This window comes from Merops nubicus, unplaced genomic scaffold, assembly GCF_000691845.1.
Source record: "Merops nubicus isolate BGI_N331 unplaced genomic scaffold, ASM69184v1 scaffold2407, whole genome shotgun sequence".
In the NCBI taxonomy this organism is placed as follows: Eukaryota; Metazoa; Chordata; class Aves; order Coraciiformes; family Meropidae; genus Merops; species Merops nubicus.
This window is the reverse complement of record NW_008620775.1, coordinates 24354-41269: the sequence shown is the minus strand read 5'-3', so window position 1 is coordinate 41269 and position 16916 is coordinate 24354. Positions and strand designations below refer to the sequence as shown.

The window sequence follows — 16916 nt, the reverse complement described above, 5'->3', positions numbered from 1 at the left end:
GCAGGAATATTACAGGTGGCAGAATTTTTTGCTTAGGGGAAAAATAAAAGGACTGCTTACTCAGATTAAATTTATTAGAGAATCTTAAAGCAGTTTTTATGACATTAAATACAGATTTTCTAACTATTTGTATGACCAAATGTACTGTCATAGCAAGTAGATCAGAAAAAAAAGGGGCATGGAAACAATTATTTGTAAGAGAATGTTTTATGTATTGGCATACATTTAGTTTAGAAATCTATACTTATATATAAATGCAAAAATCCATTAGAAAAAACTGTCAGATACAGTAGCAGCCATGCAAATCATGGTAGAGCATTTTCATTGTCAGTTTTTTAATTGATCTTTACATGTTTGATTTGCTCATGTGATTAAAAATGGCTATTAGGCATAAGGAAATGTAGGCTAACAGTTATATGTGGGCTGTAAGTTTTGCTAGTAGCTGTTAGTCCTTCTGGGACTCGTTTTGCATTTTAAAAAAGGGACTATGATATTTTATGATTTCAGATTGAATGCTAATTCATGTTTCTGGCATGCTTTGGGTCCCTTAAAAAGATACTGCATGGGAATGAAGTTAGTATTTGTTATTGTTATTGCTAACTACCAGAGTGTCACATGCTAAAACCTTTTAGAAACAGCTGATCTGTTTGTGTTCTTAGCTGGCATGCTATCATCGTTGATGGACACAGTGTGGAGGAACTTTGCAAAGCCTTTGGCCAGGCCAAACATCAGCCAACAGCTATCATTGCAAAGACTTTTAAAGGCAAAGGCATATCAGGTAATAAAATATCCACTGCTTTTCGTACACGTGAGTGTCTATAATAATAGGTAGTGCTGCAATAAAAGTGCTATCATTTAAAAATTCATGTTTTAGGAAAAGGTAAGCCATCAGCTTTTTGACTTGGTCATACTCCCGTACAATCTGAAAACTCAGAACTTCACCCTGTTGCTTTTTCCCCTCTATTTCTTGTGAAGGACCTTAGGTTGATGCTTCAGTGGAAGCAGGCAAAGATGTGGCTCCCAGTTCTTCACGTTATCCAGCCAGATGCACGTCCATGGTCCCAAGCTGCAGAGTAGGATTACCTCCGCTGTCAGCTGTACTTGAGTTGTTTCTCTTTAAATTCTAGTCTGGAAGATGGCAGAGGGGAACACTGGACCATATGAGTTCATCTTGAAACTTACCCTAGCAAAAGAAGGCAACCTTCTGGGCTTTTTCTTGATCCCTAGGCTCACAGAGATGTCTCTGAGAGGGGAGTAACTTGTCACAGATGCCCCCTGCTCCCTGTGTGGCAGATAACTGGGTCTGCTTGTTACAAGTCAGTCAGGCAGTGTAAGTGCATAAAAAATGAGGTGGGATGATGCAGTTCTGGAGTTTTGATAAAGCTGTGTGAGACATGGTACATAAGCTACTTGTTCACACGAGGTTATTTCATATGATCCAATGTGTGATTCATTGAAATCCAGGAAACAGTCATCCATATAAATGATTTCATAGGTTAGCAGCTGTTTGAATGTTGGAGTTCCTGGTGCCTTTAAGATCCTTTTGTAGCTTTCACCTGGGGAAGCTTAGCTATGTGGCATTGTCCAGGGGACAGATGCATACCTGCACATTGAAGCAATAGCTTACAGAAAGTCTTTCAAACTCTTGATACAACAGCATTAGTGCTAAGGAAATTATTTGAGTTCTTGCAGATGAGGTGTGTGCTAGCTACTGAGCATTGTAGCCACAGAACGGAGGACGTGTATGCCCAGGGGTTGCCATGATTCTGTTCAGCTACTGCTTTTAGCAGCTTTCCAGCAGTATTTTAGCAGCTACAGCTTTTAGCAGTGAATTGGTCTTCCTGACCAGATAAATATTAATAACAGGATTGAATATCTTCATTCTTTTTCATTGAGTAAGCAAGCAAAATTCATTAATCTTAGTGACTGACTCGGTGAAAAGCAGCGTATCAGCCAGAGAGGTAATTTTGCTGTTAGTGCTGGGTGCACAGAGTCATCAGAAGTGATTAAAATCTGTAAAATGTCAGATCTTGTTAGAATTAGAAAACTTGCTTAGCTGTTGTTTGAAACTTAGCTGTTCTTTTTTTTTTTTTTATTTAGGTCTAACTGTTGAAATTTCCTGTTAACCATTCATACTGATTCACTGTTTACTTTTTACCATAATTACAGACCAGATCTTTTACGTGCCAATTTAAAAACAATTTCAGTAGAAGATGCTGGAATTCCATCACTGGTTTGGAATATGTGGAGCTTGACCATTTCTTTTACATATTTAAACATGTCTATCTTAATGTAATTGAACACTGTTGTAATAGGGTACAGTGGGAATAATACAGAGGTTCTTCCTTGGAAGCCTATACTAGACTGTCCTACTCCACGGCACTTTTATCTGGGCAAAATCTGTGGCTAAAAACCTGAACAGTTTTTATATCTTTCTTACTTGCAATGTAATTTTAAATACACAGGTGTTGAAGATAAAGAAAACTGGCATGGGAAGCCCCTTCCAAAAAACATGGCTGAACAAGTCATTCAGGAAATAGATGACAAAATCCAAAATAAGAAAAAGCTTTCTCCAGCCCTCCCGGAAGAAGATGCACCTGTAGTAAATATTAGAAACATTAAGATGCCATCTCCACCAACTTACAAAGTGGGAGAAAAGGTACTTCCTTTCTTTTTCACTGTTTTTCAGATAGCTTTGGAGTATGAGACTCTTTAATAGATGGCAGGTTTTGTGTTACCCCTTGCCACGATTTCCATTACCCGACTCTTCTCTGTTTTGAGCATCCTTGCAAACACGTAGTTCTGTGGTGACGCACCGACATCCAACTCACTGGGTATTGAAATGTTAAAATATAGAGGCTCAAATCACGTGTCATTTTGTGATCATAATAATTTAGCATTATTTTGTGCATATTTAAAATTAAAAAAGCTTCACAAGGTTCAGTGAATTTCCTTGTTTGGAAACCCATGTTTTCAAAATTTCATAACTTTGAAAAAATTTCACATTTTCCTGGGTTGGTAGGGAGTTGTTGATTTCAGCACAGGTGTCCGTCCTGATGCCTCACTGTATTTTTCTTTTCTGGTTTACTCTTCTAAGTGTCTCTGTTCTCATACATACTTTTGATACTGCTAACACTTTAAGAAGTTTTTGGTTGTGTTTTGTTTTTTAATTATATGTGCATGCACTCAAGGAAAGCAAAGAAAACTTTCTTTTCTTTAAAAAAAAAAACTAGAAACAAAAGTTCTAACAGCACTGTTGCATTTTTCTTGCCATAGTGGGCTACCCGCAAAGCTTACGGTGTTGCACTTGCCAAACTGGGCCATGCTAATGATCGAGTGATTGCTTTGGATGGAGACACAAAGAACTCCACCTTCTCAGAGCTTTTTAAGAAAGAACATCCCAGTCGCTACATTGAGTGCTACATTGCTGAACAGAACATGGTAACTGTTCTCTTGGTTTTATGAAATACTGGTATGACACAGCAGGGCCTGAGAGCGTTCGGTCTGAGGCTTCAGAGGGTGGGGTTTTAATACGTGCTTTTTATATATGCATCCATGGATATTTAATTTGACTGGCTTGCTTCAGGGGAAAAATATAGACTATGGCAAAAACTTACAAGTGTAATACCACTGGAGTGCTTTTAATCATGCCTTCCTAAATTCCCCTCTTTCTTTTATTTTTCTGGTCATAATGTCTGCATTGGATTTATATTAGCTTAGGAAAAATTTGCCATGAAGAGCAGACCAATTTATCTGTAAAATAAATGTATGCAGTAATTGCAGCAATAAATGACTGTTCTAATTTCTAATTGTTCTATTATCCTCCTTGCTGAAGAAGGACCCTCTTAGTAAACAAAAGTCTGAGTAACACAAGTAAATCCATTCCCACTTAGCAGTGATACTTTTTGTCTCCTAGAGATAGTAAAACCATGTCCTTTGGACTGAAAGTGTAAGCCTTTGATCCAGGAAAAGAAAGAGGGGGATATGGCTGGTTGGAGCAGACAAAGAAAAGAAGCTGCTAGTAAGGATCAACAGTAACAGCTAGCAGTTGAGGCAAGGAGCTGAGGAGATGCTGGAGGATAGGTACTAGGAGAGTCAGTTGCCTCCTTTGCCTTTTGGAAAGGCCAACAATTAGGAGCAAGGCTGGACAGAGATTTTTAATCTGCATTGAAGGCTTCTTGCTGAAGTTTTACAGCAGCAAGTCCCACAGATGATCTCTTGGAAGCAATCAGTAAATGAGGAATTCACTCTTCTTGTACAATCTCCCTCTCTTTAGGTGAGCGTTGCAGTTGGTTGTGCCACTCGTGACAGAACTGTTGCTTTTGCCAGCACCTTTGCTACCTTCTTCACACGGGCATTTGACCAGATCCGTATGGCTGCCATCTCCGAGAGCAACATCAACCTCTGTGGCTCACACTGTGGTGTTTCTATTGGTAAGAGCAGCTTTGGCCTAGTGATTAGCACTTCCCATCCATTTAGTGATAAGTGTCTACCAGTCAAGCTGGTAATGCTCTGTGGAGACAAGCAGTAGTACATCTGGGATGGTGTAACAGCAGCACCATTTATAGGAAGAGGTCATATTTGTAGTTCACTGTTATCAGACACATTTATGCATTTAGAAAGAATGAGAAAGATTTCAAGCCTTCATCACCTCATCTACTTTTGTGTCTTTTATCAGTTTGGCCTGATAAAAATAGGTCCTTTCCCTGATAAACTTTTCTACTCTACAAGTACAGAGTGATCTAAAGGGGTTGGATTGGGAATTAGGAGCTTAGGTTCCTTTCCATCTTTGCAGCTGACGTCCTCTGTGATGAGAATAGTCACATGCTTAGTGTACTTTTGTTTCCCAGTCCCAAAAATAAGAAACTAATGGCACTTGTGCACAGATGCTCTTGTCCACCAATCTCAAAAACACTTTACAAGGAATGAGTATTTTTGGTTTACTGTGCCTTTGAAGGTCACTGGTTTGAAATAATCACTTCAACTTACCTCGGTATTTCTTACTACTGGAGCCATTAACGTGTTGATTAACCCCCCCCCCCCCCAAAATCTCAAAGCAGTAATGAAAGAGGAACTGGGAAGCTCTTGCGGAATTCAGGAAATTGAATCATAGAATAGTTTGGGTTGGCAGGGACCTTTAATAGTCCTCTAGTCCAGCCCCTCTGCAGTGAGCAGGGACATCTCCAACTAGAGCAGGTTGCTGAGAGTCCCGTCCCAACCTGACCTTGAATGTTTCTAGGGACGAGGCATCCACCACCTCTCTACTCAGCTTGGTGTCATCAGCAAACTTGCTGAGGGTGCTCTTGATTCCACTGTGTATGTCATTGATGAAGATATTAAACAGCACTGGTCCCACTGTGGACCCATAAGAGTCACCTCTTGTCTGGTTTCCATTTGGACATTGAGCCAATGACCTCTGGATGTGACCATCCAACCATTTTGTTATCCATCCATCTGATAGTCCACCTATCAAATCTATATCTCTCCAATCTAGAGGGAAGGATCTTGTGGGTGGACCAAGTCAAAGGCCTTACAGAAGTCCAGATAGATGACATCCATAGCTCTTCCCTCGTCGACTGATGTAGTTACCCTGTCACAGAAGGCTGCTAGGTTGGTCAGGCAGGACTTGCCTTTGGTGAAGCCATGCTGGCTCTCAGATCACCTCCCTGTCATTCGTGTGCCTCAGCACAGTTTCTGGGAGGATCTGTTCCATGATCTTTCCAGGCACAGAGGTGAGGCTGACAGGTTGGTAGTTCCCAGGGTCCTCCTTTCTACCTTTTTAAAAATGGGGTGACGTTTCTGTTCTTCCAGTCACTGGGGACTTCACCTGACTGCCGGAACTTTTCAAATATCACAGAGAGTGGCTTGGCAACTACATCAGCCAATTCCCTTAGGACTCTGGGATGCATCTTATCAGGTCCCGTAGACTTAGGTATGTTCAGGTTCCTCAGGTGGTCACGAACTTCATCTTCTACATAGGTAGGGACTTTTCCCCCTTGATGCCCAAGTCTGTTGACTTGGAATCGAGGCAGAAAAGTTGAGTACCTCAGCTTTCTCTTCATCTGTTCTTGCCAGATTGCCACTCTTCCTCACCGGGGGGGACGTGCTTTCTTTAAACTTCCTTTTGGTCTGTGGTTTTTATCTGTGAGTTTCAGCATGCTCGTGGCTGTTCTTCAGGGACAGCTCTTCATGCTATCCATTTCTTGACGCAGAAGGCAATACCTCTGCCTCTCCTTCTTTGCCTGTCCTTTCTGAACAGCCTGTGGCTGCCCATAGCTGCACTCCAGTCATGGGATTTGTCCCACCAAGTTTCAGTACTGGCAACTAGGTTGTAGCTTTATAGCAGCATGGTGGTTTCCAGTTCCTCCTGTTTGTTGCCCATGCTGCGTGTGTTTGTGTAGAGGCTTTCAGCTGGGCTGTCAGCCATGTTGCCTTCTTAGAGGAACTCCCCTTAATTCCTTTGAGGTACTGCATTGGTGTTCCCCTGTTGGCTCCTATTACCTGAGGAGCCCCTGGCTCATCTCTGTAGGACTTCAAGTGGGCTGCAGTGTAGCCAGCATGCCTCAGAGCAACAGGCTCAGGGCCCTCGCTACCAGTACCTTCTCTGGTCTTTGCTCCCCATCATTATTCTTCGGTACATGTCAGATGATACTGCGTTTGGATTTTGCTTTGAGGGAGGTTGTTTTTTTTTTTTAATGAAATGTATAGACATCACCCATGAAAACAGGAGCAGACATGCATACCAGGAAGGACGGTGCCAGGAGACGTGCATGCCTGAAAAACTACTAGGTATTTATAGGTGAAAAGGAAGAGAGGGAGAACTGCTGGGCAGTAAATCAAGGCTCTCTGAATACATCATTTTTTTTTCATTTGATTTAATAGTTTTGGCTAGCAGCATGGTTTGGAGGAGAGTTGGAGGTTTTTGTTTAAAGCAAAATAGTTAGTTTGACCCATAATAATGTTAAAGATTTAAAGGTACTTCTTAAATGTTTGTAGTCTCATCCAGAACCTAAAGCTTGATGTACAGCAGTATAGAGTCTGCTTTAGTAGTAAGTAAGGTATATGAGATTATGGCTTGTGTGTGTCATTAAGGGAGGGATTCTATTACAAGCCTCTTTTCCTTTTAAAATCAGTCTTCCACCTCAGCATAGTCTACCTCAATCCAGTTTAAGTCTTTTAGCAAGCAGCAAAGGGTTTTGGTGTAAAAGCCAATTAGCTTTGGTCTTTGCTCATTTAAGAAGATAAAACGACTTTGAGTTACTTGAATTGTCTCCTAGAACTACACTTCCAAGTTTCAATTTTCAGCACTTGAAATGTTCTGCTGGGAGCTGTGATTGTGAAGCGCATAGTTAGATTTATAAAGCTGTTTAAGTTACAGTCTGATTTAGGCCTCAACTCTGGTTTTCAAAAAGAATTGGAACTCCAAAGTTTTGAAGCTCAGTTGTAAAAGCAAGTAATTGAGAGAAATCCTTTAGCAGTCAGAAAATTCAATTTTAAATGGAAGGGTATGAATCAAGTGTACTTCCTAGTAGAATTTTGGGCCTGCGTAGAATTCCAAATCCTGACTGGATCTGTGGTGAAAACTGAAGTTTTATGTATGCGGTTCTAGGTAGACCTGGACTTCTGCTGCGTTGCAACTTGGACCCACTGAATTTATGATAAATAACTATCACAATGATCTTCTGAACCTGTACTAAGTTAACTCCTAGACCAATAGCTGCTGACAGACTAAAACATCTAGCGAAACATTAAATATGTTTTTGAGGTCATAAGAGAATAATGGAAAAGCTGGTTTTTCCAAACTGAACATATCACAGTGCACGTGTTTCTATTCAAAAACAGAAATATCCATTGTTTAGACAGACAGTTTTATATTCTAGACATTTTATACTTTGCCTATTAATCTCTCACATTTTTTAATTAAGCTATAAATGTAGGTTTTACAGATGTAATTGCATATTACTCTTATTTGATCTGTGTTACTCTAAACCCATGTAAATCAGGATTTTCGTAAAGAGGCATCTGGGGCTGAACTCAGCTTTAAAAGTAGTCTGTAAATTACTGGTATGGATGGTGAACACTGGCATTATTGGCACCACATTAGCAAAAGTGGGGTTAGGGTTACCTTGGGTAGGATTTGGATTTGGATACCTGTTAATTTTGTTCTGCATAATTTCACTTTTCCTCTATGTATACATTGCATGAGTGCATTTTAGGAAGGGAAGATGCCCACTGAGATCCCACTCATTCAGTCAGTGCACACAGATTTAGAAACTGTGATGCTGAGAATTTTTTTCCTGTTGTAACTGAAAGCTGAGGCGCTCTCTTCCCCTGGTTCATGTTTGCTTTATTAGTAATGTATAGTGTCAGAGTTTGACGATTGATTTCTTTACCATGTTTAAAGTTCTTCAGAGTTTTGTGCTGCTCTTATGAAAATACTCTCCTCCTTCCTCCTGAGCTCGTCCTTCTTGAGTAACAGGTAGTGGGTGCATGTGGGAGGGCTTTTTGCCCTGCTTCTGCTCTGCTCTGCAGGCTGTGACATGATGAGATTGAGAACTCTTTGCATGGTTAGTTTGGAACGGTGCCGTTCCCAAAGCACCGTTACGTAAGGTCCTTGGGGGCGGGGGGTGTTGTGGTGGTTGTTTCTTTAACTCTGGAAAGTTGTGGCATCCAGCACATGTTCCAGCTAGCAATTATTTTTATAGATCTGCAGTTTATGCTATAACGCACTTCAGTTGTTAAATTAACAGCATGGGTGCCATATTGCTCTTTAAAAGACTTTCTAGTCTGTTGAAAAATACATACCCTTCATTTAATCTTGAAGTGAGCTGAAGAATTTTGAGAGTAGCTGTACAAAGTGCTCTGCATTTCTGGAGAAGGAACACATGCAATTCTCCTTTCACGTTTCCAGCAGTTTTAATTCTAGAGGAACATTTTTGACAAGTGTAAATTTTATTTGTGCAGCCTCAGCACGTAAATCTGAAGATGCTCAAATACCTTGTGATCCCCTTTCAGTATCTGTACCCTTCCTGCTTTGGTTGTCTTCCTTTTATGTTGTTTTATTGTTACACTTTATTTTCTATTTTTTCTTCTTAACCCTAGTTCTCTTTCTTTTTAGTCTCTTTCTATCTTTATTTACTGTATAGATGGTTCCAAGTTTAAGGAGAAGATGATTCTTTTCTCAAGCAGGTAGACTTGCATGTCCTGTGTGTGCCTGACATTTATTAATTTTGTTCTCTGGTTTATATTGAACCTCACTGCTGTGTTGGGTGATGGTCAAAAATACACACTCTTGTAACTCTGCTTTAATTATTTTAGGTGAGGATGGGCCATCTCAGATGGGACTGGAGGATCTGTGCATGTTCCGGGCTATTCCCAATGCCACTGTGTTTTATCCTAGTGATGCTGTAGCCACTGAAAAAGCAGTGGAAATAGCTGCCAACACCAAGGTTTGCACCGTAGTGTTTCTGAGCCAGAGAATTTTTGTTGTTGTTGTTTTTTGTTTTGTTTTGTTTTTTGTTGCTTCGACAATGTCTCTTGCATGTTTCTACCCACACAAATTCTTCCAAAGGCTCCAGTGTGGCAGTGGGATGTTTTCTTTGCGTGGAAAGGCTGCAGACATTCTGTCCAGGCCAGTGCAGAATGAACAGTCTGGAATGCTGTGGGCCAGATTAAGGGAGATGGAAATGATTCCACAGTTGGGGTCTAAACTGGTTATTGGCATGCTCTAAAAAGTTAACTGTATTGTGATGTCTGAAATGACTAGCCATGGAAAAAGGACTAACAGGAGTTGGCGGGTGGAGAACGCTTTACTCAGTAGAACCAGATGCAACATCGAAGGGTGAAAACCAGACAAATAGAAAAAGTCATTTTGCTGTATTTTTTCTTAGGCTTTACAAACTAGAATATCAGCACCTTTCTGGTTTTGTAATCTATAACACGTTTACTTTGGAAACAGGGCATTTGTTTCATAAGGACTAGTCGTCCTGAAAATCCTGTCATTTACAACAACAATGAGGACTTCCATATCGGACAGGCAAAGGTAAGTATTGTCCAAATAAACAGAACCAGAGAAAATACACCAAATTCCTCCTGTAAATGCCCCTTTCCCTCTAAAGCATTCTAATGCCATAGATTTGGTCTTTTCAATAAAATTACCAGAAATGTTAGAAATATCAGTAAGATTTCTTGTTAAAAATACATGGAAACATTTTTTTGCAGGTGGTTCTGAAGAGCAAGGATGACCACGTGACCGTGATTGGAGCGGGAGTCACCCTGCATGAGGCCCTGGCTGCGGCAGAGCAGCTGAGAAAAGGTGATCAGATTATGGGGTTGTTTTTTCCCTCTTTTTTCTTTTTTTTCAATCATTTAACACAGCAAAGATACCAACACCACTCAGCTGAACTGCTCACTCTTTGTACTGGTAAACATTAATTAAAAATGTTACAGACAGCTAGTCACCTGTTAAGCTGATGCAGCTCAACATAGTCTATATCTGCCAATCTTGCCTAACTGAGTAAGCTTTAGGTAGATTAGCTGTATTAGTAGCCATTAAAATTGCCAAACTGATCAGACCAAAGCCTCCTTAGAATTGCTGATCTGGCTGAAAATGCCCTGCAAGCAGAATCATAGAGGAAGTGTGTAAGAATGCAGGAGTGATCCTTCCCTGGCACATTGCTGGGGTACCACCAGCATGGAATTGCCAGCTAACAAAACACCGCTTGCCTGCTAAGCCACAGCAGCTTGCCCAGCACAGGTGGTACGCGGGGCCTTCGTGTCGGCGTGGGTCACTGCTAACTTGGGTCTTCTGAATGAATATCAACTTCTAACTAGCGTGGGAGGCACTAGTTGTGTGATGGTGGTGCTCAGATGTGCTGACATCGCACAGTGAAGATAAAACTCCTTCACTGAATGAGACAGAAACCATCAAAAAAACATCTGTGTCAGTAGCCTGCGCCCAGGAAGAGATTACAAATAATAAGCCATAATATAATTAATGCTGCCTGTGGCTTATGGTAGCTTTGGTGCTGTATCTAGGTGAACAGATACTTTGTCATGACCTTGAGCCATCAGGCTTAGGGCTTTCTGAAAGCTGTATTTTCAGAACTGTTATTTTTCTGCATTAACCGTGCTTTGTGATGCTCTGCTGATCTTGGAATTGTGAATAGCCAGCTAAGGAGAAATAATCCTTTAGCATAGACATCATGTCTAATGCCTGAAATATACTGGCCACTAAAGAGACTTCAGTCACAAAACTGTCAGCATAACATAGGGCTTCTTTATGTATGGTGAGAGTTGACTCGGTTCAGCTGGCCAGGAGTAGATAAAACCTCTGTAATTTCCTGTTCTCCACAAAGTCGCCACTTGCATATAGCTTTAACGAGCAGCCTGGGCCTGCCTTGCAATGACAGGGCAAATTTTGGTTTTGGTGCCAGGACCAGAGCTGGGGCAGTTCAGACAGGCATACCTGATAGGTAGGCATACCTGATAGGTAGGCAGCCTGCAGTGAGGAGTTCAGAATACCTACAGACTGCAGAAGCAGGAGGAAATTGTGATTGGCTTGACAATAAAGTTAAAGGTAAAATAAAGGCCTGGGACAAAAATTGAGATGGACAGTCTGAATAAGGAGGATTTTCTGGCAATCAGATTCTGCTCTTACCTCTGGGAAGGCCAGTTAGATTACTGGTTTACTGGCAGGCACTCCTGGTGACCTTGAGTTGCATATCCAATGCTTTTGTGCCTCAAGAGTTTTGTCTGTGGAATGGGTGGCTGTTACTATCTCACAACATGCAGGAAGAAAGAATACATACAAAAATTAAGGTTGTTTGGGTTCCGTGGTAGAGAAGCCATAGGTACAGATAGCTGGGAGTCAGCACAGGCAGTTTTCATAATGGCTCTAAAAGGTCACAGGGCCTCCTGTACCACTTGTTGTCTTGCACCCTCTAAATTCACATTGCAAATCATTCTGTTTCTTCAGAAAAAATCTTCATTCGTGTGATTGATCCCTTCACTATAAAGCCCCTGGATAAGAAGACAATACTTGAAAATGCCAGAGCAACCAAAGGCAGAATCATCACTGTTGAGGACCATTACCATGAAGGTAAGCTGAGTCCAGGAGGTCACAGCCCACACAGTTGTTGCCCAGGGGTCAGAAGGTCACAGCTTCTCCTGACCTGAGAGAAAAGTATGTGACCTGATGCCATCGTTCAGTTAAAGCAAAGGAGAGGTTTTAGCCTTTTTCATTGCTGTTACAATTATAAGATGACTCTGAGGGCTGAAAGTCTCCTAAGATACAATGAGTTAATCAGGGCTGCCTTGGTGATTAACTCAGCCTTGTGTGCCTTTCTGTATGCTGGGTCCTAGTGAAGTCTTGATTCATTTGTGCCCACTGAAATTGTAAACTCCTGCTGCAGTGCATTCTGTTCTCATAATGGTTTTACAGCAGCTGACCTGCAGTTTGTTAAATTGCAAGAGACACCATTGTCATACAAGATTCTTAATTTTTCCCTGTGTCCAAAAGCTTGATTCCAGGTTGCTTGAAATCAGATGGTTTGGGAGGTTCTGCACTCATTCTGGGATAAATTCCTCTCTCTTTGTTCTCCACTACTATAAAAGAGCAGATCAGGGCTTGTGAGAACACAGAACTTTACATCCTCACTGGATGTTTTTTGTTCCTCTGTTTCACCTGCTTACAGGCCATTTCAGTGTCTATTGCTGCTCTGTGATAGTGTTCTTAAGCCAGGGTGGAAAGTGCATGATGCATACAAGAAGGAATGTCTAAGATAAAGTAAATCTTCAGATAAAATGCTTCTTAGGAGAAGCAGAATAGTCTGTAAGACTCCTCCAGCTTCTGTGCCAGGATTTAGTATTGTAGAATCATTTAGGTTGGAAAAGACCCTTAAGGTCATTGGGTGCATCCATTCCCCCAGCACTACGAGGTCACCACTAAACCATGTCCCTAAATGCCATGTCAACACATCTTTTAAGTGCCTCCAGGGATGAGGACTTCCCTGGGCAGCCTGTTCCAACACTTGGTAAACCTTTCAGTGAGGAAATTTTTCATAATATCCATCCTAAACCTCCCTGGTGCAACTTGAGGCTATTTCTTCGTCTTATTTCTGGTTACCTGGGAGAAGAGACCAACCTCTACTCACTTCAGCCTCCTTGCAGGGAGTTGTAGAGAGCAATAAGATCACCCCTTGAGCCTCCTTTTCTCCAGGCTAAACAACCCCAGTTCCCTCAGCCACTCCTTGTAAGACTTGTGCTCTAGACCCTTCACCAGCTTTGTTGCCACCATTTGGATGTGTTCCAGCCCCTCAATGTCTTCTCATAGTGTGGGGCCCAAAACTGAACCCAGTATTCAAGGTGCATCCTCGCCAGTGCTGAGTACAGGGCGACAATCCCTGATCTAGTCGTGCTGACACAAGCCAGGATGCTGGTGGGCTTCTTGGCCACCTGGGCACACACTGGCTCATAGTCAGCCAGCGTTTGACCAACACTGTCCTGCTCCCTTTTCCACCGGGCAGCTTTCCCGCCACTCTTCACCAGGCCGATAGTGATGCATGGGGTGGTTGTGACCTGAGTGCAGGACCTGGCACTTGGCCTTGTTGAACTTCATGCCATTGGCCTTGGCCCAGCCTGGCGAGATCCCTCTGCAGAGCCTTCCTCAAGCAGGTCCACACTCCCACACAAATTGGTGTTGTCTGCAAACTTACTTAGGGTGCCCTTGATCCCCTCATCCAGATCATTGGCAAAGACATGAAACAGAACAGGCCTGGGGAACACCACTTGGGACTGGCCACCAGCCGGCTTCAACTCCATAACCTGCAGCCACTTGCTCTCTGGTGTGCCTTGTTTGCACAGGTTTTCAGAGGCTTGCCTGTGCAAACGTGTCCTGTGAGATGAGACCATGTGCAAACAGAGAGCAGCTGTTGTGAGTCGCACGTGTCGTGAGCTGGCAACTAAGCACCACACAGCCACTTGCTCCTCCCTCCACCCCACTGGGATTGAAAACAAGTACAGCTTGTGGGTTGAGATAAGAAGAGTTTGATAATTGAAATAAAAATTAAAAGTAATAGCAATAATTGTAATGAAAAGGAAGATAACAGAGAAAAATAAAAGCCAAGAAAGACAAATGATGCACAGTGCAATTGCTCACTGCCTGCTGATGGATGCTGAGCCAGGGGCCCTGAGCAGCGATGGGCCCTCCTGACCCCTTTCCCCAGTTCATATACTGGGCTTGACATCATACGGTATGGAATGTTCCTTTGGCCAGTTTGGGTCAGCTGTCCTGGCTCTGTCCCTTCCCAGCTTCTTGTGCCCCTCCAGCTTTCTCGCTGGCAGGACATGAGATGCTGTTAAGTCCTTGACTTGGGAGACTCACTACTTAACAACAACGAGAACCATCCGTGTGTTATCAGCATTATTCTCACCTTAAATCCAAACCACAGCACTGCACCAGCTGCTAGAAGTAAATTCTATTCCAGCTGAAAGCAGGCCAGCATGTCAGACTTGCTCCTCTTGAGCAGAGATGGAGAAATTAGCAGAGGGACAGCTATGAAGTATGGCATTAGCAGATACTGTAGATATCTGCTAATAGAAATTAGTAGATACTATGATAATATTATCTTGCTTTAAGATGAAGCATCACTTCCCAGGTATCTGAAGTGATTTGGCACTACCGTAAGCGCCGGTGACGCCATGCTTTTGTTTCAGACTATGGATGGTGATAGCATCATCATTTTCTAGATTAGCTTTCAACTCTGGACAAATATTCTACTGCAGATTTGCAAGATGGAAAAATCATCATGCTCTGAGGTGATAAGCATGCAGTTTACACTTGCACAGCTTTCTCTGTGATATACAGTCAAGGAAGGTCAAGTGTACACACATCACAAGCCTGAATGCATTGCAAGCCCACGTTGGGCTGATCTTACCAGCTGCATCCCTGGAGGTGGCTCAGGCTGGAGGCTCAGGTTGACAGGTTAAATCACACGTGCCTGGAGTGATGAAAAACCCTGTGTTCCTGGAGACACCTGAACTGAAGTGCAGCACCAATGTGTCTCTTCTACCAGCTCTTGGGAGTACACATTCTTGACACTGGTCCTATGTTTCCTTCTTCCCTGGTAGACCTGTTCCCAGTGTCTGTCCTGCTGCCACCCAGTTCCCTGTTGCATCCTTTGTCCCTGTGACTGACAGTGATTCAGTCTGAGCTGAGCTCTAAGCAAAGGTTCTGAATTCACTACATGACTCAGAGAGGTGCTTAGTGGCACGTGCAGGCGTTGTGAAAAGATGGAGCTTCTAAATGCTGTTGAGATTGGTGGGAATTAAGGCTTTCAATGCATTAGGAACAATTCTAAATATTCCTCAGTCTAAATATATCTTGTAATCTGGCTTTTGGTGGCTGATGCTGAAGTGGCTGAGGGCTTCTTGACAGTTCTGTGCCCTTCAGAGTTCTATGTTTCTTACTGCCAGCTTGTAAGTACTTCAGAAATGTCAGGCTGCTTGTCTTCAGAATGCCTTTGAAACAGGGAGCTGTTTTCATTTCACGAATGGGCAACTCGGATATATGTTGTGACTGCTGTTTCTCATGAGCACATGTATTGAGGATTTAACCTTTGCATGGAATGTGTGTGCAACCTGTGCATTGCCTGTTGAAGCACGCACATGGATGTTGTTTGACTTGTGTTCACAGGTGGCATTGGAGAAGCAGTGTGTGCTGCAGTGGTGGGGGAGCCTGGTGTCACAGTCAGTCGCTTGGCTGTATCTCATGTACCGCGCAGCGGGAAGTCAGCTGAGCTCCTGAAGATGTTTGGCATTGATAAAGATGCCATTGTGCAAGCCGTTAAGGCGGCAGTGTCCAAATCGAGAAACGCGGAGTAGTTTGAAGCATCTTGTGCCGTGTTACAGAAAAGCAGTGTTCAGAGACGTACTGTAAGTGTAAAGCAAGCAAAGGTGCTTTATGTAGAGAGTTCTAATAAAAATACCAGCTTAAAAAACCTTCTGGGTTTTAATCTCTTTTTTTCTGTGGGGTAACATCTGCATGTGTTCAGTCATTGAAAAGCCTTCAGGTTATCTAACAGTCCATGGGCAGCAGCCCTCTGCCTGCCTGCCGTGTAGCAGGAGCACTTTCTGCTCTGCCACCACCCTTCCCTCTGGTGAGCAGCAGCGTGTTCACTGACAGGCTGAGCAGGCTGTGCTTCAGCCAGGGAACAGGCTCTGGGCGGCGCAGCTGAGAGTGAATCCAGTAACTTCCTGTTCAGTGTTTGGTCTAATTCACCGCTGAAGATTAGAATCCTGTCTTGAAGGGAGTTTGGTGAAAGCATTTCTTCCTGCACTGCCTGAAGAGTTGACTAGTGCCTCCTTGGACAGCACAGTTAGGCTTTGAATAGTGAAAATCAGGCATGTGTATTGCAGGAGAAGGGGGACAAACACCTTTGCTTCAGTTCCTCCTCTGCATTGCCCCCCAGCCATTTAAAACCATGTGCTGGATGATGTCGAGGTGGAAGGTGACGTACCACGTCCTGGGGAAGCAGCAGAGGAAGGTGGAGGCCCAGAAGACTGATGGAATGAGTGAGGAGCTGTGTGCTCAGGAGCAACTTACAGCTCAGGGACCACAAGCTCATTTAAGGAGGTTGAAACTTCATAGGAACTTGCCTCGTATGTTTGAGTGCGGGGCCAGTGCCACAGGAAGGGTGATGCACCGTGGAAAGCGCTGCCCATGGGCAAGAGGCAGGAATGTTTAAAATGCCGAGATGGACTCAAGAAGGAGCTGAAAGAAGAGGAGGAAACTTGGAGACACCTGAGAGGATGCAGCTGAACATGTAAGTTGCTTTCTTCCTGTAGAATTGACTCCCGTCATGTGAGCTGCTTTAAGCTGGGTGAACTGTTCATCTTGCATCATGGATTCCGCTGGT

General features: G+C 42.9%; 1 protein-coding gene across 1 annotated transcript in view; it reads left to right on the top strand.

Annotated features, from left to right (window-relative positions):
• The window catches only part of LOC103776676 (transketolase), a gene marked incomplete at its 5' end in the record, with an annotated part of 18033 nt that extends 2034 nt beyond the window's left edge, over window positions 1–15999 (top strand). Inside the window, 9 exons of the mRNA XM_008944198.1 lie at window positions 660–778; window positions 2466–2659; window positions 3277–3441; window positions 4277–4433; window positions 9319–9449; window positions 9959–10042; window positions 10222–10315; window positions 11978–12100; window positions 15695–15999. Of these exons, the coding sequence (XP_008942446.1) occupies window positions 660–778; window positions 2466–2659; window positions 3277–3441; window positions 4277–4433; window positions 9319–9449; window positions 9959–10042; window positions 10222–10315; window positions 11978–12100; window positions 15695–15882 (1255 nt within the window). The remainder of the gene's footprint in view (window positions 1–659; window positions 779–2465; window positions 2660–3276; window positions 3442–4276; window positions 4434–9318; window positions 9450–9958; window positions 10043–10221; window positions 10316–11977; window positions 12101–15694) is intronic.
• Between the last annotated feature and the right edge of the window lie 917 nt (window positions 16000–16916).